The sequence below is a fragment of the Crocuta crocuta genome, unplaced genomic scaffold, assembly GCF_008692635.1.
Source record: "Crocuta crocuta isolate KB4526 unplaced genomic scaffold, BGI_CrCroc_1.0 scaffold84, whole genome shotgun sequence".
Taxonomy (NCBI): domain Eukaryota; kingdom Metazoa; phylum Chordata; class Mammalia; order Carnivora; family Hyaenidae; genus Crocuta; species Crocuta crocuta.
This window is the reverse complement of record NW_027530213.1, coordinates 7151176-7175128: the sequence shown is the minus strand read 5'-3', so window position 1 is coordinate 7175128 and position 23953 is coordinate 7151176. Positions and strand designations below refer to the sequence as shown.

Here is a 23953-nt window from a genome sequence, read left to right as displayed (position 1 = left end):
TCCTTGCTCTCCAGCCCCATTTAGGGCATCAGGTGCTTAAGCCAAGAATGAATATTAATGTCTCCACACCAAATGCATCAGAAAGTCTCCAGTGTGTACCTCTGGAAATATATCTAAATCCCACCACCCAATCCAAAAGCCCCTTTTCACTCTCACTCCCTGCCCCACTTCCCACCACCACCACCACCGCCGCCCTCAACTTCCCAGATAAAATCCAGACTCTCCAGCACAGCTAACAGTGTGTCTCTTCTTCCCTCACCTGTGAGCCCCTTGGAAGACGTGGAGCTATAAGACAGACCTGAGTGTTGGAGTATGGTCATTTACTTGTGCAACTCTTTTGAGGAACAAAGCTGCAAACATTTTCCTTTTATTTTTACAGCCTTAGGAATGGTGCCACCTCCTGAAAACGTCCGAATGAAGTCAGTGAATTTCAAGAACGTTCTACAGTGGGAGGTGCCTGCTTTTCCCAAAGGGCATCTGACTTTCACAGCTCAGTACCAAAGGTGAGTCTAGGATGTTCTTGGGCAGGAAGGCCCTGAGCTGCTCACCGGTCCCGACCGCTGGAGAGAGTCTTACTGCTGTCACCGGCGACCATGACCTCCCACAGGGAGCCTCCCGGCTGCCCTCCTTTCTGTCCGGGAAATTCTTTTTTTTTTTTTTTAATGTTTTATTTATTTCTAGGAGGGAGAGAGAGACAGCGTGAGCAGGGGAGGGTCAGAGAGAGAGGGAGTCACAGTCTCTGAAACAGGCTCCAGGCTCTTGAGCTGGCAGTCAGCACAGAGCCCGACACAGGGCTCGAACCCCCGAACCGTGAGATCATGACCTAAGCGAAAGTCGGACGCTTAACCGACTAAGCCACCCAGGCACCCCATCTGTCCGGGAAATTCTTAATGAAAGTTCTGTTCTCTGAAAAAGGACAAGTAAAGTCTTTTTTGCTTTTTCTTGTCATGTTGATCCATAGCTTGACAATCGCAGGGCCACGGGGAGATGCCAACCTTCTATCGTGTGGCTTTGGATGTCACTGGCCGTAGTGCTGCCTGTTGCAATGCGAATATGTCAGGTTTGTCACGATTGATGTTTTTTGAGAGAAAAATGTCACTGATAGCATCTCCAGTTATTAGAGTACTATTGCTAAAAGTCAACAATTTGCAAGCAAAGCCCCCCAGGAAAAGTGAGGTACGCGGAACAGGAAGGCCCCGGCCATCTTACCGCCCAACCCCCCAACAGATTATATCAGAACCCCCCAGTGCTAGGGGGTGCAGATAATTTGCGTAGTGCGTGCTCAGTTACTCTGTGGCCGTGTCCCAAAATCGAAGGTAAGCCAGCTACTGGCCATTAAAAGCTCTGGCCTCGGGGGTGCCTGGGTGGCTTAGTCGGTTGAGCGTCCGACTTTCGCTGAAATCATGATCTCGCTGTTCGTGGGTTCGAGCCCTGCGTTGGGCTCTGTGCTGACTGCCAGCTCAGAGCCTGGAGCCTATTTCAGAGTCTGTATCTCCCTCTCTCTCTGACCCTCCCCAGCTCACGCTGTCTCTCTCTCCCTCCTAGAAATAAATAAGAATATTAAAAAAAAAAAAAAGCTCTGGCCTTGGAAACAGCACCGAGAGTTACGGAGAAAGGGTGGGTGTCACCAACGCAATTATCTCGGTGGCGCTCTGACTTCCCAACACCTGCCCAGCCAGCCCTCCCTCGGCAGCCCACCTTCACGCACCGCACTGCAGGGCGGACCACAAGTGACGCACCTTTTAAGTCAAGTGCAAACAACAGCGGGAGGCCAAAGGGTGATGAGCCGACACACCTGTCTCCAGTGTGACTCAGAATCTTACGGAGATAGACCATGCCTTGCATAAAGCAGGAGGGGACACGGGTCCCGGATCCCATTAATCCCACACTTCTCATCCAGCTCTGGTTTGCAGACATACCCCAGGCCTGTCAGGCCAGAGAAGTAGGGAGATAAATAAAATAGTCTTTATTTGTTTGGTAGCTTTTNGTGAGATAGTGACCTGAGCCGAAGTCGGACGCTTAACCAACTGAGCCACCCAGGTGTCCCAGAAAAGTATCTTTAACTGCAATAAAATGGCCTGTGAAGAAGAAAATTGTTACGGAACAACTTTTGAAATACCTCGTGTTCCAGCCAGTTGATGCATTAGTTTATTTTTTCAATATTTTTAAAAGTTTATATATTTATTTTGAGGGGGTGGGGAGAGATAGCATGAAGAAAGGAAAGGCAGAGAGAGAGAGGGAGAGAAGGAGAATCTGAAGGGGTCTCCAAGCTGTCAGTGCGGAGCCCGATGTAGGGCTCCAGCTCATAGACCGTGAGATCGTGACCTGAGCTGAAATCAGGAGTCAGATGCTTAACTGACTGAGCCAGCCAGGCGTCCCGATGCATTAGTTTAAGTGAAGGAAGTGGCCACATGTGAGAAAGGCCCCTTAATGCAGTGACCCCGGGAGTTTCCAAATGGTGGGATGTCGATTAACAAAAGGTTTGTGGTATATTAAGTGAAAAGAGCAGATTGTAGGATAGTACGATCCCAATGATCCCTACCTACTTTTAGCAAGAAATTGTTCTGGGCATCGCCAAGAATATGGCGAGGTGTGGTGTGGTGCCTAAGACTGTGAGCTCTGAAGTCAAACAGATCTGAGTTCCATGGGGTGAGTTTCTTAGGTCCTCCATCCCGTGCCTCATCTATAAAATAAGAGAGGGGCACCTGGTGGCTCAGTCAGTTAAGCGTTCGAGTTAGGCTCAAGGTGTGATCTCGCAGTTCATGAGTTCGAACCCTGCGTCGGGCTCTGTGCTGATGGCTTGGGGCCTGGAGCCTGCCGTGGATTGACAAGTGGGCTGTTATTATTTCTTATCATCGTCCACCATCATTGTCACCTCCAAGGACAGCCAGATTGGCTTTGAGACCAAGACTGAGGGAGGCCCACTGGGAAACTAGTCAGACTGGTTCAAATCCTCACTTTTTGCAAGCCTAAGCTTGCAAAACCCAGGAGCCTGGGTTTCCTTGGGTCAGGTGAAGCTGATTCAACCTGCTCAGGCTGTTGTGAGGTCAAGTTACACACACCTGGTCACTTTTCCCAGACGTTGTTTTCCTTCTTGACTTCACGTTTCTGCCACCCTCCCTTCAGTGATGGGTGCTGGGGCTCGAGCTCTGTTTTAAACAAATTATTTTAAGACACATCTATATAAAAATGAACTGTTTTATAGTTTTTCCAGAGTATTCGCAGCCATTAGTCATTTATAGGACATTGTTTGAAATTACTGTAATATACTTATCCTGGCCACTCTGTGTATATCAGTATTCACAAACTGTCCTACATAATCAAGGAGGGAAGCTTTCTTGATCAAACGTATTGAACACTCAACCTAGGTTGGAGAGGCACGTGCTCATTAAGATATGAAGGTCACTGAGAAGTTGTGTTCTGAAGACAAACGCCTCTTTATGTTTAACCCAGTTTCTGCCCCAGATTGTTTGATTATGAGACAGATTATTTTTGAAACAACTTATGATATCTCAAGGATCACACAAGTCCCATGCAGTACAGTTTGGGAACCACTCGCATAAATGTTGCATCAAAACGGATGATCCAGAATTTGGTTTATTTTTCTCACATTATCTTCCGGTATCCTTTGGTAGTGGGGATTAATAAACTACCAGGCAGCCTCAGAGAGACCGGAGTGAGAACTTTCATGATTTTCTTTTTCTGATTTTACAGTTATAAGAAATTCCAAGATATGTGCATAAGTACTGCCTTGACGGAATGTGATTTCTCAAATCTTTCCAAGTATGGCGATCACACGTTGAGAGTCAGGGCTGAGTTTGCAGATGAGCACTCCGACTGGGTGAACATCACCTTCTGTCCTGTGGATGACAGTAAGTCGCTTTGTTTTCCATTTCGTTATAATGCCGTCATCATGCCCTGGGGCTTCTTTTTTTTTCTTCCCGTGGGGTAGCTCACCGGCAAGGATTCTTTGAGCTCCCACAAAGTGCGTGGCCTTGCACAGGGAGCTTCGGGAATATCAGAAGGGCTATGGTTGTAAAGAGGTTTGTGAGAGAGACAGGAAGGGCTAGTCACAAACTTAATACGATAATTAAATATAAATCTAAGAACGTGAAGGCTTGTGGGTAAAGAAGGAGTTGAGGCCAGTGTTGTTAAGGAGAAGAACTGGAAGGATGGATGTAGCAAATTTTCTGGGAGGAGGTCAGTCCGGAGTTCGGGTGTAAGGACATGTGACGTGACCGGCAGAAGAATAAAGGTTATTCAAGGCAGGTGTGGAGACAGGCTGACCAGATGCAGACAGCCGGCTTGCCCGGAGTGAAGGACAGAGCAACGGATTCGGTGAATGTCTGGTACGCTGAGTCAGGCTGGCTGGTAAGCATCATAAAGAATGTTCCCAGGTTAGATGTGGGGGGTCGTGGGGACTCACCAGAGGTCACGAGATGAAGAATTGGAACATCAGGAACTGAAAACTAATTAAACCACCTTACAGCAATGGAGAGAGTAAGAGGGTAAGGGGTGACAGGCACCGTCACTAACGAGACTCAAGTGCAGGCTTCCAGGGAGTAGCTGGAGAGAAAGCATTAGAAGGATTGTCTCCATGCGGGGCAGGGTCTTGATTCTGCTCCCCGCTCTGGGCCCCCGGGGCTCCCACAACTTCACCCTCCCTGGTGAAGAATGCAGCTAGGATACCCTTCCGCTCTTCCCCGGTTCTGTCCCATGCTTGCACCACAGAACTCTTTATTTCTGGAGTCAGAACTTATCAAAGTTACATTATCTCTTCTAAAGGCCATCCTTATAAAAGTTGTGAAAAATAAACATTGAGAAATACAAGCAGCTTGGGGCGCCTGGGTGGCTCGGTTGGTTAAGTGGCCACCTCTTGGTTTCAGCTCAGGTCATGATCTCGCGGTCTGTGAGACTGAGCCCCGAATTGGGCTCGTGCTGACAGCATGGAGCCCTGCTTGGGATTCTCAGTCTCTTCCTTGCTCATCTCTCTCTCTCTCTCTCTCTCTCTCAAAATAAATAAATAAACTTAAATAAAAATAACAAGCAGCTTAAGAGTAGTCATGTTTTCAAAATATAGTATAGGCTTCTGCTCCTATAATTACTATGTGACTGACCGGGTCCTGACTGGTTCCACTTCCTATTTGGGGACCCATCTGTAGAAATTCCCTTCAGAAACTGACACACAGTGGCTGAGCAGCTTGCCCAAAGGTCATGCAAGTAAGGAGTGGCCCAGCAAGGATTGAGCACCAGGCTGCTAGGTCCATGCTCTTAGCAACAACTGCCCTGCTCTGGGTATTTGCCTCTTGAAGTTTATATGACAGGAAGGTGCTGTACGATGTCACATCGAATCCATTTATACATTTTGCTTTGAAAAAAAAAAATCTAATAAATGTTCTTATCTGGTTTTCAGCTACCAGCAGATTAAAAACAAGAGTAGAATGCTGGAAGCAGGCCCACTAACAGCCTCAAAAGAAGTAAGAGCAGCCAGAGAAAAATACAGGACAGAGAAAAATAGCACAGTCACTCAGAGACATTTATGACTCATTGTACAGTTGGTTTTGGGCACCTACTAGGTGTCAGGCACATTCTTAGTGCAGAAGCTATAACAGTTAACAAGACAAAATCCCTGCCCTCGCGGAGCACACACTCTAATGAGGGAAGACAGATAATAAATAGATACATATTTTATAACAGATCTGAATGTGGCTCGCAAGAAAATAAAGCAAGGCACTGGGGCAGAATGAGTTGGGAGCTGCTAGTTACGTAGGGTGGTAAAAGATAGTCTCTCTGAGGCGGTGACATTTGAACCAAGACCCAAGGGAAGTGCAGGGACCGGCCACATGAATGTTCAGTAAAAGAGTATTTAGGCAAGAACAGCTCAGACTTTGTTGGAAAATGTATATGATCAATTATGTATGTTAGGCACTAAAAATAGTAGCCTTCAGCCCAGCAAAGGAAATAAAGAAAATTCAACCCATCAGAAAGTAAAAAAGAGGAGAGGAACAAACAACGACAGAAAGTCTTTACAGAAAACGATATAGTTGGAATAGTTACAAATCTATCAGAAATCTCAATAAACATAAATGGACTAAACTTGGTTTAATAAAACAAAGGCTATCAGATTTTTTTAAAAAACAAACTCCAACTGCCCTCCTTGGGCACGCCAGTCAATGTCACAGCAATCTTACATCCAAGAGCAGAGTCCTTCAGTGGACCATTGGTCTGCACGCCTATGAAAAATAGATGTTTACATTTTTATTTTATTTTTTTTTAATGTTTATTTATTTTTGAGAGAGACAGAGCATGAGCAGGGGAGGGAGGGGCAGAGAGAGATGGAAACACAGAACCCGAAGCAGGCTCTAGGCTGTGAGCTGTGAGCACAGAGCCCGATGCGGGGCTTGAACTCACGAAGCGTGAGATCATGACCTGAGCTGAAGTCAAAGGCTTAACCGACTGAGCCACCCAGGTACCCCAGTGTTTACGTTTTTAAATGTGATTTTTGACTGTCATTTTGCTTTGTTCTCTTACCTAGCCATGATTGGACCACCTGGAATGCAAGTAGAAGCACTTGCTAATTCTTTACATCTGCGTTTCTTAGCCCCCAAAATTGAGAATGAACCTGAAACATGGACCATGAGGAATATTTATAACTCATGGGCTTATAATGTGCAGTATTGGAAAAATGGCTCTGATGAAAAGGTAAGCTCAGCAAATCATATGCAGTTCAGATGTAGGCTCCCCTCTTTGCCTAGTGTTAGTCTAAGGCCGTGACTATGGAGAAAGGGGACTAGGAGGCCCTTCGGTCCAGGTCTTGCAAAGTGGTAGCACCTTATGGTCCAGAGGGTTTAAATCCAGGTCCTCTGAATGCCAGAAGCTTCCCGGTCTGAAGGATGCCTAGAATCTGCTCATGCCTCCCAGGCCCCAAGGGAAATGTGTGACGCTGCCGGGTCCTAGCACCGTGAGAGCAAGCCTTCTCTCCCTGAAGGGAAGTTGCAGGAAAAGATAGGTAGAGCTGACTCCACAGTCACCTGGCACAATCTGGGGTCAGCTGAGTCAGGTGACATGCTGCATAACTGCTGTTCCATGGTATGAACCCCTGTGTTCCATGTACACCACAGAGCAGTCAAGTGCGTGGTCATGGCAGCTGCACCCCTGGATGCTGGATGAAGAGTGTCACATTTTATCCATCTGACCCCACTTTTCCCCGTCACTCTCCTCCTCTCCAGGGGATGGTTCCTTTAAAAACATGAGCTAGGATGGGGCACCTCGGGGACTCAGTCGGTTAAACGTCCAACTTCGGCTCAGGTCATGATCTCATAGTTTGTGGGTTCGAGCCCTACATTGGGCTCTGTGCTGACAGCTCAGATCAGAGCCTGGAGCCTGCTTTGGATTCTGTGTCTCCTCCTCTCTCTCTCTGCCCCACCCCCGTTTGTGTGCTCTCTCTCTCTCAAAATTAAAATAAACATTTAAAAAAAAATGAGCTAGGAGTTTGACCTCGTTGGATATTGCTCCTGCCATTGTGACTCCAGTCACATTCTGTACCTCAGCTCCTTCGTGTCTGTCTGCAGAATGGGCATGATAATCCACGTCATTAATACAGTGGGACTAATAACCTCCTTCACAGGATTCGGGGGAGTTTAATGACATGATGAAAAATAAACTTGTCCCATTACCTGAACAATGTATATGATCGATACATAGTGTTCCCTTCCCCTTCAGTCGACCTGTTAAGGCTATTTTCATGCATCCTTGGTCAGGTTTTATCCTTGTACTTAGTGCTTCCAAGCTGAATGCCATCTGTGGTTCTAAACTGACTTACGTTTATGTCATATAAGTTATGTTACGGGTATATTATCTCCTCTATACTAAATGTTGCTTCTATCACTTAACTCTCAAGGGTTTAGGAGGAAAGAATCACCTATGTGTATTGTTTTAGGAATTGTGTAATTAAATTTATAGGTACATACTGCTCAGTTCCCCAAGATCTCAAGTTAATTTTTCCCCCAAAAAGTGCTCCATTAAATGATGCAGGATATTAGCCTTCTTCACAGAATAGATGATTTTGCTTATAGTCAAGACCCCAAGAAATGTGTGCCTAGAAAGCAATACAGAATAATAAGGGGTATTTTTTTAAGGTTATTTATTTTGAGAGAGAAAGAAGAAAAAAAAAAAGAAGCATACACAAACAAGGGAGCAGCAGAGAGAGAGAGAGAGAGAGAAAGAGAGAGAGAATCCCAAGCAGGCTCCGTGCTATCAGCACAGAGCCCAGTGTAGGGCTCGATCCTGCCAACTGGGAGATCACATCCTGAGCCAAAACCAAGATTTGGGCGCTTAACCGAGGGAACCACCCAAGCCCCTCCGGAATAATGAGTTTTATAGAGTTTTATAGCCGCTCATCAAGTGCCAGTGTGTCTGTTAGGCTCTGGGATGCAAAGATAATACAGGACTTAGCACATGTTTATCAAGGATCAATTTCCACAGCTGTTGTGCCTGAGTGCCGCCCACACCAAGCATGAAATGCAACACCCTGTTTGTCTTTAGCTTCTTATCCAGGATGTGCCCGCAGAATAGGCATCTGGTTGCACATTTGTCTTGTCATTTCTGCCTAGTGCGTGGAAGCCTTTGGTGTGACATGCCCAGTGTCAGAGAGGCCGCCTGCTCCCCACTTCCTCCCTCACTGGTGTCTGCCATGTCGCCATTACTGGTTTATACAGGCTGTAGACTCAGTGTTTGTGTCCCCCACCAGACTCCTGGGTTGAAACCTAACCCCCAAAGTGAAGGCATTAGGAGGCAGGGTCTTTAGGAGGCATGGGACTCACGCCCTTGTAAAAGAGACCTCGGAGAGCTCCCCCCTCCCCTCCCCCTCCCCCTCTGAAATGTGAGACTCAGCGTGCAGGTGGCTGGCCGTGAATCGGGAAGCAGCCCTACCCAGACACCAGATCTGGGACTCCTCAGCCTCGAGAACTGTGAGAAATAAGTGTTTCTTGTTTATAAGTCACCTGTCCTGTTACAGCAGCCTGCAAGGAATAAGACAATATGGTTCCCTTCTAGAACGCAGTGTTAGAAGGCACCACGTTAGATCCCCAACCTAATCGCATGAAAGGCTTCGGGAAATTCTATGTTTTCCTGGAGAGAGTGGGCAGATAACATGCGAAGTTGCCCGGGTGTGAAAGACAACTGGAAAAAGCGGGCAGAGGGGACCTGAGCAGGCCCCTCCCAGTCTGCCCTTCCCTGCCTGCTGCTGTGAGTCAGCCCCGAGTTTAGTCTTTGAAAAAAATAGCACTGTAAAGTTTTAGGGGTACGGGATTTCTAGAAATGAAAACCGGGGTTTTTTCCTTAAATTTTTAATTATTGGAAGTTACACCGTATTCTTCGTGTCGTCAGTGGTATAATCCGGTTCTTGTCCTCGATGAGCTTAGCTTTCTCGTACAATAAAGGAATAGAGACAGGTTTTCGACAAACCCAACCATAACAGAAAAATAACCAGTCACTAAAGTAAAAGACGAGCCTGTGCTCACTTTCTGTTGAAGTTCCTATTCGTGTAACACATTTTAAGTAGGACCCTTCTATCCAGAAATGATAACTGTGATGGAAACGTTGGGGGGGGGGGCAGGGGCTCTTTCTGTTTCCTCTATTTTGCCAGAAACTGACTTGGTTTCCCAAATTCAGGAATATATCAATTGATGATATTTTATATTCAAACTAAGCTGGGCCGGGGGTGTCCCACCAGAGGCAGGCTGTGACGTGTGCCCTGATGGGGAGGAAGGCGCCACTGGACGAGAGCAGCCCGGGGGCTCAGGTAGAGAAGCGAGCCCAAGGAGAATGTTGGGCAGCGAGGGTCTGAAATCTGCTCTTGACTTAGAAGGAAAACCACATGGAGTCTTCTTGTAAATGACGGGTGTCATCCATCCTGGGACCGATGTACCACAGATTAAACAGGAAGCTGTTGTCTCAAGGTTCTGGAGGCCAGACATCTGAGGTCAAGGTGTCGGCAGTGGTAGACTGAGGGCGCGGAGGTAGAATCTGTTCCGTGCCACTCTCCCAGCTTCCGGATTGCTGGCTAGCTTCGGGTCCTTCGCCTGTAGAAGTAGCAACCTATCCTTACGTGACATGTGCACATCCTTGTCCAAATTTCCTCTCGTTATAAGGACGCTGGTCATATTGGATTAGGGCCCATCCTAATGAGCGCTTTTTAACTGAATTACCTCTGGAAAGACCCTGTCTCCAACTAAGTCACTTTCCAAGGTACTAAAGCTTAGCACTTCAGCACATGAATGTGTGGGTTATACGCATTCAGCCCATACAGCTTAATTCTTTTTTAAAAAGGAGTCGGATAGTTTAGGTGGCATTTAAACTAGAGAACTCAGGAATGAAGTGGTTCATCAGGAATCAGCACCGCAGTCAGTGCTTGCCCCGTGCCTTAACAATGCTCTCGGGTCCCTGACGTGAACTGGGAGGAACACCTGCTTCCTTCATCGTCTTGTTCTGAGCCCAAAGTAAAGATCAGAACTGGTAAATAGGGGAGGAAAAAAAGCTGGCGTCCTTTCACTGCGAAGACATGGTTTTTTTTATTTTTGTCTTCATTCCTAGTGGCTGATGACTTGTCAATATGACTTCGAGGTCCTCCGAGATCTTGAGCCATGGACAACTTACTGTGTTCAAGTTCGAGGGTTTCTTCCGGATCGGAACAAAACTGGGGAATGGAGCGAGCCTGTCTGTGAGCTAACGACCAATGACGGTGAGTCTTGAGAATCACCATCTGTATATCTGCCTCCTCTGAGCCTCTGAAATAGCTTTACAGACGCCCCCCGAGCGTTAGCGTTGGAAAGTTCCTTAGACAGGAAGGCGTCCACCTCAAACCGCAACCCAGGTCAGCCCTGCCTTATCGGCTTCCTGCTGGGGGGGAGACCACCACCTTCTGAGGCAGCTCGTTCTCTCTTAGACCAAAGGGATGGATGGACCCTGGGCTCTGCCCCTTGGTGCCCACCAGCACCGTGTCCATCCTGTGCCCTCAGGCCTCCTGCTGCGAGTCTCATCAGCCCCCCAAGACCACCCAAGGTCAAGCCTGACCCCCCAGGTGCCCTCCCTTCCCAGGCTGTGCGTCTCCAGTCCCTTCAGACACATGAGGGGGAATTTGGAGACTTTTATCACTGTCTCTGGCAAGGGCTACTTGTCTTGGCTACCAGGATGTCAACACAGCCCCTCACAGTGCCTCCAAGCTCCCTGTTTATTAAAAAAAAAAGAGAGAGAGAGATTGGGAAAGAGGAAGAGAAGGAGAGGAGAGAGTCCCATGGGCCTGGACTTTGTGATCATTCATATGCAGACACATTGCATTCGGGGTCATGCATATCTGCACCAAACGGCAGCCCTTTTTATTATTCAAAGACATCGAGGAGAAGCTCAGCCTGCTCAGATCACAGAAGGATGAATGAATACAGGCAGGTCCACTCCTGGCCGTTTTCATTTACTGAGGCCCTCCTGGAAGCGAGACACTGGTCTGAGGGCTACAGAAATCCAAAGGAGAGTCAGAAAGAGTTCCCTGCAATGCGACCATCTCATTGATTCATCATCTCTGCTCATCCAGTTCCTGAGCATTGCTTTTTGTCACTGAGCCTATTTCTCGCCCAATTTTGCCTTGTCTCCTCTAATTTGCCAGAAAGAACTTCTTTACCCACGTGTTGCTCACACTGTTGGTGGACCCGGGATACACCTTCCTTGAAACCGCTTAACTGCTTGCTTGCTGATCACTGAGCTTTTGGGAAAGAGCGGTCTATTCTATAAGCTGCTTTGGGTTTTTTGTTTTGTTTTGTTTTTATATTTTTATTTATTTCTAGGAGAAACAGAGAGAGAGACAGCATGAAGAGGGGAGGGTCAGAGAGAGAGGGAGGCACAGACTCCGAAATAGGCTCCAGGCTCTGAGCTGGCAGTCAGCACAGAGCCCGACGTGGAGCTCGGACCCACGAACCACGAGATCATGACCTAAGCGAAAGTCGGACGCTTAACCGACTAAGCCACCCAGGCGCCCCCTTTTTTTTTTATTTTGTCCATGAGGTCATTGTGATAAACTGGCAAATAACCAGCTGAAACGGACCCCCAGGCCTCACAGCCGAGCTGCCTCAACTGTGTTCTAGGACTATTAGTGGGTGTTTCTCAGAACAAGAGCCCTGTAATCAGGTGTGCTTAGAAGCGATGGGGCGCTGCCTTGCCCTCTCAGAAAAGTCACCCCTGTCTATTAGGACTTTTAGCATATTTGACCTTTCACCACCTTTTNAACTAGCCCATATGCCGTACTTTTCCAACAAATCACCCTGCCCAAAAAAGGAAAGGCTATTTTGGACTAATTGCTTCTTGGTGCCCTATTGTTGTTTTCAGTTATCATCCTTATCCTTTTTAAGTGTTTGGTAATTAACCACTTAATTTCCCATTCTGGAATGCTTGTTACTTTTTTCTGGAGATCCGGCATCAAGCCTGCCGGCCTATAGTTTCTTGAATCTTATTGTTGTTGTTCTCTTTGTTTTGTAAATGCACAAATTGTTTGCCTGGATTCAGAATTCTTTAAAAAAAATTTTTTTTAACGTTTGTTTATTTATTTATTTTTTAATGGTCCATTTATTTCTGAGAGAGAGAGAGAGAGAGAGAGAGATACAGCATGAGCAGGGGAGGGTCAGAGAGAAAGGGAGACACAGAATCTGAAACAGGCTCCAGGCTCTGAGCTGGCATTTAGCACACAGCCCAACGCGGGGCTTGAACCCAAAAACTGTGAAATCATGACCTGAGCTGAAGTCGGACGCTTAACCGGCTGAGCCGCCCAGGCGCCCCAACATTTGTTTGTTTTTGAGAGAGACAGAGCGTGCGCACAAGTGAGGAAGGGTAGGAAAGAGGGAGACAGAGGATCTGAAGCAGGCTCCGAGCTGTGAGCACTGAGCCCGATGTGGGGCTCGAACTCACGAACCGTGAGATCATGACCGGAACCAAAATCAAGAGTTGGCTGCTCAACCGACTGAGCCACCCAGGTGCCCCCTGCCTGAATCCAAGATTCTTTCACATCTTCCAGGTACATGATCTTTGCGTTGTCATCCAAAAATCTTCTGTGATTGTGTTAGCAAGTTTTCTCAGGGCTGCAGAGCCACAGAGAGAATGAAAGTCTTGCTGTCTCCCTGGAGGGCATTCTCTGCCACTCTCGTTTTCTCTAGCCCCCACTCCAGTGCCTCGCATCTGTAGGCCCAAGGTCAATGCCCAAGTCCACCTGGCTGTGTCCCTGCTTCCATGGTCTGAGCTGGCTAAGCCTCTCCGCAGTGCCTTTCAATAATAAAAGCCTCCTGTCCGTGAGCTACGAGTTATTTTCTAGGCTATGCGTTATTTCTACAGACCTTCTTGATTCTTTTTCTCATTTTATTCCTCTCTTGAATCGTTTTTACTTGAATCAGAATTCTGTACCTTGGGAGCCCCCATCCTGCTTGAATCACTAGAATCCCTGCTCTGGGGATCATCCTTTGCTCTGAACGCCTGTCATGTGCTTTCCCCAAACCTTGAGTACATTTCGGGATCACCTGGTGTTCCGTCCTTCCCCCATTAACGTGACAGGGGCCGTGGGCCGAGTCCCTGACTGCCCTGTGCCTCCACCATCTCATCTGCAAGGAGAGCTCCGCGGCGCCATCACACACGGGGCTTCAGGGACTCGAACAGTGCCTGGCACAAAGCGAGGCCTTAATACAGGAGGTATTACGGTTACACTATTGACATTTTTAAAATCACATTGTCAAGTGTTCCTAAGGGTTTATGTCATGAGACACCGTGTGAGTCCTACGATTTGACCAAGAGAAATATTTAAAATATTTTGTGACTATAAATGATTACCCACAAACTGAGTCCAAACATTTTATAGAAGTATAACCCACTGAAAACCTGCTTTTGCCCAGCATCATCTTAGATTTGTTTAAACACAGTTATCTCTTTTTTTTAATGTTTATTTTTGAGAGAGAAGGTTAGAGTGCAAGCAGGGGTGTGTGGGGCAGAGAGAGGGGGACAGAGGATCCGAAGCGGGTTCTGCCACTGACAGCAGTGAGCCCGATGTGGGGCTCGAACTTATGAACCGCGAGATCATGACCTGGGCCGAAGTCAGATGCTTAACTGACTGAGCCACCCAGGTGCCCCGAAACAGTTTTCTCTTTTAAACCTCACAACAGATTTTTAATGAGAGCTTTGGGCTCTGCCCCGTTTACAGACTGGAAAATCAAGGTTCGGAGAGGTGAACCTGCCCACAGTCGCTCAGTTCCCACAGGAACTTGCCCACAGTCGCTCAGCCAGTGAATGACCAGGGACGGAGCAGGTTATCTTTCCCGTAATTTACTGCCTACGGATGAATTCCAGAGCAAGCGCAGGCGTGACTTCCCTGCAGGTAACATACAGAAAGGTAGTCGGCCTGCCAGACCCCATGGTCAGGTGGACCTGAGGCAGGTCAGAGAGCAGAGAGCTTTGACTCACAGATCCTCCTAACTCAGCCTGTGTAAAGCAGTGACCTGTCCTTACCCCTTCTCGCTCCGGGTGAGTCACAACAGCATCCTTTGAATTTTGTCACCACCAACCAGGTGTGTTCATGGACCATCCTTAAATAAGATGCCGGCACATCCTGGCTGGATCGCAAGGAGCCCAGGTGCTGCCCTCAGGGGCGCTAAGCAAAGTGTCATTGACGGCACAGGGTCTGGGGGCGAGACCCACCGTGTTTAGTCCATGTTCAGTGAGCGATCTGGCCCCGCGCCACACAGAGAACTGCCGGGTAGAGAGACAGATGGACGAGGGGGAGCCTGAGGCTTCCCTAAGATCCCAGGTGGGCCTTCTGTTGTTGGGCGAGGTCCTCCCCCAGGGGACCGCCCCGGCCGGCTCGCTCACCACGCCACCCTGCAGCCACCGAGAAAGCACCTGTGTGAGTGCTGCAGCTGTGGGCTGGACGGCACCACCCCGCGATTCTAGCAAATGAAGTTAAGAATTCACAGGGGATTCTGGGAGGAGTTCCCTTCAGGCCGGAAAGTGGATGAGGCCACTGTCCTGCATGAAAACACAGGGAGACGAGGGAGGAAGGCAGGCTCGCTCGCCCCTGTGCCCCCTGCAGACACCACATGGGGGCAGATAATCTGATGTGGCCTGTGGGCCACGTGCTGCTAAGTGCTGGGGCGGGGGGGGNCTTGGGTAGCAGCCGGTGAGGCTCCCACGTGCTTGGGACTGCCCCCTGCAAGCAGGAATTGACATATTCTCAACAAATAAAATGACTCCCTTTAAAATGACTTGCTCTTGGGGCGCCTGGGTGACTCAGTGGGTTAAGCATCCGACTTCAGCTCAGGTCACGATCTCACAGTTTATGAGTTCAAGCCAAGCGTTGGGCTCTGTACTGACAGCTCAGAGCCTGGAGCCTGCTTTGGGTTCTGTGTCTCCCTTTCTCTCTCCCCCTTCCCTGCTCACACTCTCTCTCTCTCAAAAAATAAACATTTAAAAAAATTTTTTAAAGAAAACAAGGGAGGGGAAGAGAAGAGAGAATCAGGGAGAGAAAAATTACAAAACGCAGGTGAGAGGGTCGATCAGTGTCAATGCAGTTAGACCATCAGTGTCTTTTGCTAACTGCCATTAACGGGTCAGCTCCTCCCTTCCTTCTGAGGCTGGGGAACAGCGACCCTCCTTCGTGATGGCTGCAGTTTAGAGCAATGGCTCGCAGGTCCTTGCGAAAGACACCCCTGGGTTGTAGGAGATACACACGCATCTCGGAGGGGCAGAGGAAGGACTCACAGTCCTAAGCTTTTATGGTGAAGGCTCTCAGAAAGGAAGGCCGGGCGTTGGCAGCCTTGAACTTCCCCAGACAGAAACCCAAGGCAGGGGCTGGGCGGGCCCTGCAGCCTGGCCTCCGGCCGCTAGGAGACCCGCTGGAGTTCGGGCGCGTCTCTGGGCGCAGAGACTTGGATGGAGACATCACGCCAAGACCTTTTGCTGTTCTCAGTACAGAGCACCCCAGGGAGCCCCATTTTCTGTGTCAAGGCAGAAGAGGTGTCTCCAGAACGGGCAGGCCCACCGCTCAGGCTTCTTCCCGTGCGTGTCCGCAGCCCTGCCGGAAACCAGACCTGGGAAACCCATAGGAAGGGGTGACACCTGCTGGAGACGCCTGGACTCTTGAGCAGGTTTCCCGTGGCACCGCCTCCTCACCCCTCCCGAGATGAGCGGCCGACCCTGTTCTCAGAGTGAGATCTCCGCCGGACTGTGGCGGTGGAATGGTGTCGCGGTCACGTGACCCGTGCGTCCTTGAGCAGCAGGTAACGTAGCCCGCTGTCCCGTCCCCGCAGAGGCCGCCCCGTCCTGGACTGTGGCCGTCGTCCTGGCTGCCTCCGTGTGTGTGGCCTTCCTGCTCCTCGGCTGCTGTTCCCTGCTGTGGTGCCTGTACAAGAAGACCAAGCGCGCCTTCTCCCCTGGGACCTGTCTGCCTCAGCACCTGAAAGAGGTAGGCCTGCGAGGCGGCCTGATTGGAAGGGACCTCCTTTTTCTCTTTTTAATGTTTATTTTTGAGATAGCAAGCAGGGGAGGGGCAGAGAGAGGGACACAGAGAATCCTAGCAGGCTGTGTGCTGTCAGCGCAGAGCCCGACATGAGGCTCGGACTCTCAAACCATAAGATCGCGACCCGAGCCGAGATCAGGAGTCAGACGCTTAACCGACTGAGCCACCCAGGTGCCCCGAAGGGGATCTCCTTTTAAGTCAGGGCCATCTAATCCCATGCAGCGGGCTGTCCCGGAGAATGACACCACTTCAGGGAAGTCTGTGGTCACGGAACAGCCCACGGGGAGGAGGCCAAGCCCTCCCTCCAAGCTGGACGCCGTTCCTTCTCCGACGTTCCCTGCCTGAAGCCCCAAGTCGTCAGGGGGCCACTCAGCCGTGAGACACCCGCCAGCGGTGTTCCTGATGGCCAGGGCAGCGAGGGTCTCCTTCCAGAAGGAGATCTGGGGAACACACCTCAGCGTCCACTGCAGTTCACCCCTTATACCACAGGGACCCACCGGAGTGGCACCTCCAGGGTTTGAGTCACTCTCTTCCTGGGAGAAGTTACAGGAGGAAGGTTAGCGGAGCCAGTGCCAGCACCACTGCTGGGGCCCGTCTCAGGAGCACGGGTGACGTGGTCTCACGGCTCTGCTGCCCCCTGTTGGCCCTGCTCCCCGCTCCCCTGCCATGATTGCCACTCATCACGTTGCGCGCCCCAGGCCCTCAGCCCCGAGAAATTACAAGTCTCTAGTCTTGGGGAGCCTGAGGCCTGGGCCACTGTGCTTGTCCACCTGCCGTCAGAACAGCACAGGGGACACCCTGAGACAGCTGATGACTCACAGTCAGCCAGTAGAACTGCACAGGGGATGGGGCACCCGGGTGGCTCAGTCAGCTAAGCGTCCGACTTTGGCTCACGGTTCGTGGGTTCGAGCCCTGCGTCAGGCTCTGTGCTGATCGCTGGAGCCTGCTTCGGATTCTGTGTCTCCCTGTCTCCCTGCCCCTCCCCTGCTCGCACTCTGTCTCTCTCAAAAATAAATAAGCATTAAAAAAAAAAAACTGCACAGGGGACACCCTGAGACATCTGGTGACTCGTTCCTGTGCCAGCTGGGCCCCTGCATGAAGAGGTTACAGGACTCTCCTCCTGTGGCCCCTGGTAAAAAGGCTCCCCCTGTGAGAGCCCTCTAGACCAAAGGTCGGCAAACTTCCTTAAGAACTAGATAAGCAAATACTTCAGGCCTTGTAGGCCAGGAGGCAAAATCAAGATATTATGCGGGTATTTATACAACCACTTACATGTAGTTATTTAAAACTTTAAACCATTCTTTTTTTTTTTTAATGTTTATTTATTTTTGAGAGAGAGCGCACACACACACAAGCAGGGAAGGGGCAGAGAGAGAGGGAGAGAGAGAGAGAGAGAAAGAACCCCAAGCAGGCTCCATGCTTTCAGCCCAGAGCCCAGTATGGGGCCGGAACTCGCAAACCGTGAGATCATGACCCGAACTGAAATCAAGAGTTCGATGCTTAACTGACTGACCACCCAGGCACCCCCTGAAACCATTCTGAATTCCTGGGCTTCACCATAGTTTGCTGACCCTGCTCCAGACTCACAAGAGCCTAAAATTGATTGAGCACCGTAGGTGGGCCCAGGGAGTGAGGGTAAGTGCGGCCACGGCGGTCTCCCCCCTTGGTTCCTGAGCTCTTGTACTCTGTCTGTTGAAGACGCAGCGTCACGTAACGGCCCTTGCTTCTGGGCGCACCCTGGGTGCCAAGAGTTGATACCCGCTCTCGCAGGGCACCGTTTCCTAGCTGGCTCGTCACCTGCACCTTCAGCTGGTCAACCCGCTGGCCCGCCAAGCTGGCTGCTGCTGGGTGGTGCGCTGTGTGATGTCACTGGTGGGTCCCTTAGACACGTGCCCACTCCAGCCTCTCTTGCCATCAGTGGGCCCCCGGTCTAACATGATACCAGGTGGGGCCGTATTAACTTGCCGGGGCTTCCGTCACAACGTCCCACAGACCACGTGGCTTATACAATGGAAGTTTATTGTTTCTCAGTTGTGGGAGCCAGAGGTGTGACCAGTAGCTTCCTTCTAAGGCTGTGAGGGAGTCTGTTCCCAGCTCTGCTCTGGCTTCTGGTGGTTTCCGGCCATCTTTACCATCCCTTCGCTGGTAGATGCATCGTCCCCCAACCTCTGCCCTCATCGTCCCATGGCGTCCTTCACGTGTGTGCTCGTGTCCACGTTTGCTCCTCTTATAAGGACCCCGGTCGTATGGATTAGAGGCCCGCCCTAAGGAGGCCTTTCTAACTTGATAACCCCTGTAAAGACCCCATCTCCAAATCAGGTCACATTCTGTGGTAGTGACATCGGAAGGGGCGGCAAAGCACTTGACTTTCGTTGACACTTGTCTGAGGAACGATTTGCCATCCTGTCCGACAGGGCCTGGGTCAGCGCTGCTGACGTCTGACAGAGTGGTGGCTCCATTGGCACGGGGTCCCGTGGTGGCCTCGGAGTCCTTGTATGACACGGAGAGCCTTGGAGCCGCTCCCCTGGTCCGTTCACACGCCTCTCCCCCAGACGTCCTCACCCCTGACCCTCCCTGACCACCAGCCTAGCCATTAGCCTCTGCCTGTGAGGCCACAGGGAGCCCGGTCCTGGGGCCACTTTTCTTTCACCACGAGGGAATGAGCAGATCCCCGGCCCGCCGCTCTGCACAGTGGAGGGCTTTCCCCTCTCCACGGCCATGCAGGGCCCCCCGCTTCGGGCTGTAGTGCTACCACGGGCTGCTTTGGGTTTGTGCCCACGTGCCACGCCAGCCCCCCTGTGGACCACGGTTGGCTTTTTCCTCCTCCTTCAGCTCGTGTGGACAGAGGCAGACACGCTGGCGTGGCAGGGGTGGGCGGCGTGGGAGACTGGGGTCCGTGCACGTGCACCCTTGGACCTCACTTCTGGCCACAGTAGAGGCTGTGACTCTACTGGGTTCCTGTGATGTCCCGGAGCTGTTTTACCACCAGGGCATAACTCTCTGCTGCAGGTGGCCTGGCCTGGTCCCAGAGTTGCTGTCATCTGCATGGTGATTCTCCTCTTAGGGCCTGCTGTGCACTCTACCCGGCATGGCCGCCCACCGCAGGCCCCCACGGATCGGCCAGGCCACACGCACTTCGTATCATTGGGTTCAGTCACCACGTCGTCATTGGTAGATGACGCCAGGCCTTCATGCCCCTGCCTCAGCCAGTCATGAGATGTGCCAGGGCAGCTTGCCCCATAGCGCGTACCTCCTGCGGGGCCCTCTCCTGCCCTCGGCAGCTGCCCGTGTCGCTCTACAAACCCACTGGAGTTGTGTTCCTTGGTGTGGAACGTGCCATCCCCAGACCCACAGAGGCTCACTCAGCAAGAATGCGAGTTCTGAGCAGCGGGAGAGGCGAGATACCATCATTGGTCCTTCACTTTAGAGAGGGCGTCCGGCGGGTCCTCCTCCAGGGGCCCCCTAAAGCTTCGCCGATATGGCGGGTCCCTGAATGTTCACGCAGTGAGTTCCCCGAGCCCTGAGACGCTTGTGTGTTACCAAGGCCTTGCCCCGTCTTTCTCTTCTGGTCCTGTTACCGTTTCATTGTGATAGCTGGTGTCAGGCCTTGTCCCCACACCACCCAGTCAGTTGGTAGCAACTGCCCCGGGGAAGGACAGAGTCCCTGGGGTCCCCCGCGCTCCTGTACAGGGCAGCTTCTGGACTCTGCCGTGAGCCAGGCCAGCCTCAGTGTTTCCAGAAGCTGTGGAACAAGCTCCGTGAGGGCTGGTCTGGGCCACACAGCATCCGTGGTGAAGGGAAGGTGAGACACCTGACCACAGGCAAGAGTTTCCGAGCAGTTAGAACCTTCTGTCAAGAGTGTCAACCAAGACTACAGCAGCCAGAAAGAGCCAAGAGGCGTCTGTGAGCTCCTGAGAAGGAGGAAGAACGAAGAGGGGCAGCAGGCCCTTTGTTCTGGGCAGAAGGTGTTTGGAGACCCAGGAGGAAGTAAGACTATTCACCTGCTGTTTTTGCTTCTGGCTTGTCATCACAGAGACTGGCCGGACAGGAAAGGACAGCTGAAGCCCGTGCCGCAGGGCAAATCAAAGCCAGAGCTGTTGGGAGGAGCCTCTGCTCCAAGACTAGAAGACTTTCCCCCCCGGCCTGCAGAGGCAGCCCCTGGAATGGCTGAGGAATGCGGGCACGGGGGCTGGAGAAGGGGGCCAGAGTGGGGAGCACGGAGGAAGCACCAGGAAACTGCGAAGAGTGGGATCATTGCATCGTGAGAGGCTCTAGCCTGGCGCGTGATGTAAAGGTTCGCTGACCGTGGCCCAGAGAACAATCTGGGTTTTGGGAGACTTAGCGGGGACAGGGACTTCGAGTTGGAGCCATAGGGAGGTTCATCTGTTGAGTTTCTGGACGTGTCCCGCCTGGACGCCAGCCTGACCCTTGCTCTCCTGAGATCCAGCACATCTCCATCTGTTTTTCCATGTCCCCTTTCCCAGGAGAATCAAGAGGGGTCCTAGTCCATTCTTACAAACCCACTGGATCCGAGAGTTTGGGGAAGTTACTCCCCACGGTGTCTTCCTTTGCGCAGTTGAGATCTGGATGTAATTCCTCTCGCCCGTCCCCTCCCTGCTGTCCGGTGGGAGGTGGAAATCCTGTGGCATTGAACCAAGCCCCATCAGAGGGTTGAGTGTGTGTGGATATCACATTAAGAAGGGAGCAGACTGTCAGAAGTGAAGCCGCAAGTAAACAGTGGACGGGAGAGGGAAATTGCAGAGCTTCGAGACCGTCTCCACCTCATCCTGAAGAGCATCGGTGGACCTACCAGGAGGAAAAATGGCAAATGTGAAGTTGGCAGATATTGTAGGAAACACCTTTCATCGTTCAAAGGGCGGGAAAGACCCAGATGGTTAGACTAGGGTTCCTGCCCGTAACTAGCCCCATCCCCCAAAAGAGACAAAAAAACAAGGCCATGTGCGTTAAATGTGCTAGATAGAAACAGCACAAGGCATGTGTATTTGAAATTGACAAGTAGCCTCTTTGTTGGGGTTTTTTTCCCTTAAATAAAAAAGGGCAGATGAAATTAACATTGACAATATATTTATGTAACCCGGTATTTACAAAATATCACTTCAGCATACAACCAGTATTCTTTTTAACTTTGGAAATATTCGCATTCTTTTTTCATAGAGTCTTCAAAATATGGCATTTCTCACAGCACCTGTTGATTTGCCACATTTCAGGTGGTCAGAAGCCACATGCTAGTTGTGGCTGCCAGGCAGTTCAGGGCTGAGGGCTAGGGGCACATCAGGTACTGGTAAGTGCCAAAGAGAGCCCCTAACTCAACCTGAAGACGAATGGGAGATTCTGTTCATTATTCTAAGACACATTCATCCTGTGCCTGCGACATCCTGCTTCCTAGAGAAAATGACACTCAGGCTGTGTTAGTGCCACATCGTCATGATCGGTCTGAAAATCTCCCTCCCAGTTTAAAAGAAGAACCATCAGCAGCGCCTGGGTGGCTCAGTCGGTTAAGCGGCCAACTCTTAGTTTTGGCTCAGGCCACAATCTCACGGTTTGTGAGTTCAAGACCTGAGTCAGGTTCTGCGAGCCTGCTTGGGATTTTCTTTCTCTTTCTCTCTCTCTCTCTCTCTCTCTCTCTCTCTCTCTCTCTCTCTCCCTCTCTCTCTCTCTCTCCCCCTCCGTCCCTCTCTCTCTCTCTCTCCCTCCTTCCCTCTCTCTCTCTCCTTCTCCTTCCCTCCCTCTCCCTCTCTCTCCCTCCTTCTCCTTCCCTGTCCTTCTCCCTCTCTCTCGCTCTCTCACCCTCCCCAGCTCAATTTGCCATCTTGACCATTTTTAAGTTCAGAGTTCAGTGGTGTTAAGTACATTCACACTGGGTCACATTGTTGGACAGCCATCACCACCGTCCATCACCAGAACTTTTTCATGATCCCAAACAGAAACGCTACCCCTATTAAGCAAGAACTCCCCAGCCCCCCTCCCCAGCCCCTGGCACCCCCATCCTGCTTTCTGTCCATGATCTTGACTATTCTAGAGAGCTCACATAAGCAGAACCATACAACATTTGTCCTTTTGTGCCTGGCCTCTTCCACCGACCATCATGTCCTCCGGGTTCAACCACGTAGCATGTGTCAGAAACACATTCCTGTTAAAGGCTGAACAAATTTCCAGTGTATGGATAGAGCGCCTCTTATCCGTTCCACCATTGACGGGCACTTGGACTGCTTCTACCCCTGGCTCCCGTGAATGACATTGCTGTGAACATGGGTATACAGATATTTCTTTAAGACCCTGCTTTCCATTCTTCTGGGTATGTATTCAGAAGTGAAATTGCTGCATCATATAGTGATTCTATTATTAATTTTTTTGAGGAACTCTCACTCTGTAATTTTCACATCCTTGAAACTCACATTCTCCAGCCAGGAGTTCTGTATAAAATCTATGTAAGCCCAGAAAAAGAAAAGGGAAAATTTGATCATTAACTGGCTTTTTTTTTCCCCTCCTGCAGTTTTTGGGCCACCCTCATCAGAATACGCTTTTGTTTTTCTCCTTCCCGCCCTCTGATGAGAATGAAGTCTTTGACAAACTGAGTGTCATTACACAAGTCTCCGGAAGCAACACGCAGAATCCTGGTGATGGCTGTACCCTGGGGACCCTGTCCGGGCAGGGACTCTCCGGGCTGCTCCCCGAGGAGGAAGTGCGCCCAGCTGAGTACAGCACCCCCCTGGTTCTCTCACCTGCGTCTGAGGGTAAACAGAGCGGGAAACCACCTGGGCAAACCCCAAATCTGGATCTCAAAGATTCCGAGACAACACATAACAACCAAAAGGCTGCATTTTAAAGACTCACTTGGCAAAAATAACTCCATGTTGGGAATTTGCTGCTTTATACAGGCCTTAATGACTTTAAAAAAAGAAAAAAAAAATGTTGACCACTGGGAGTATAATTTCCAGCCTCTTACGCTAATATACAGAATACGTTTTAATTATAAGAAACAAAGATATTTAAAATGAGGAATAAAAACAGGTGCTGTAAAATCCAACCAGACTGTCAATAGACTGATCCAAAAAACAGCCTCAACTCAAAAGTGGTCAGCAAACTCCGGATTCTCAGGGATACTTGGCCTGGATTTATTTTTCTACTGTAGATGTTGTATATAATGCTGGTTCTCTATTAAAGTTTTATTCTCTATTTTTCTGTGTGCATTAATGTTACTACATTTGGGCAGTCATCAGATTTTGAATGAGGCTCCCATCTGCCATTTTTGGTGTCCATTCATTTGACAGGTATTCCTTAGTCCCTTCCTCCTGTCACCCAGGCGCCACACCAGGTGAGGGTCTAATGGCATCTGGGAGCTATCAGTCTAGGAAGCTTTAAATTCTACCTCAGGCACCCTCTCACCTGTGACCC

The 23953-nt window shown here is 50.2% G+C and overlaps 1 protein-coding gene across 1 annotated transcript; it reads left to right on the top strand.

The window, feature by feature from the left end:
* Positions 1-382: 382 nt before the first annotated feature.
* On the top strand, positions 383-23734 carry IL10RB (interleukin 10 receptor subunit beta). The gene is made up of 6 exons (XM_077765507.1): positions 383-503; positions 3715-3872; positions 6536-6702; positions 10594-10741; positions 16329-16483; positions 23052-23734. Exons 1-6 carry the CDS (start codon positions 388-390, stop codon positions 23382-23384), a joined length of 1077 nt encoding a protein of 358 aa, XP_077621633.1. The 5' UTR covers positions 383-387; the 3' UTR covers positions 23385-23734.
* The last annotated feature ends 219 nt before the right edge of the window (positions 23735-23953 follow it).

Coding starts and splice junctions, on each gene's coding strand:
- IL10RB (XM_077765507.1), top strand. CDS start 388: ATGGTGCCACCTCCTGAAAACGTCCGAATGAAGTCAGTGAATTTCAAG. Junction 3,873..6,535: donor CTTCTGTCCTGTGGATGACA/GTAAGTCGCTTT, acceptor TCTCTTACCTAG/CCATGATTGGACCACCTGGA. Junction 10,742..16,328: donor TGAGCTAACGACCAATGACG/GTGAGTCTTGAG, acceptor CCGTCCCCGCAG/AGGCCGCCCCGTCCTGGACT.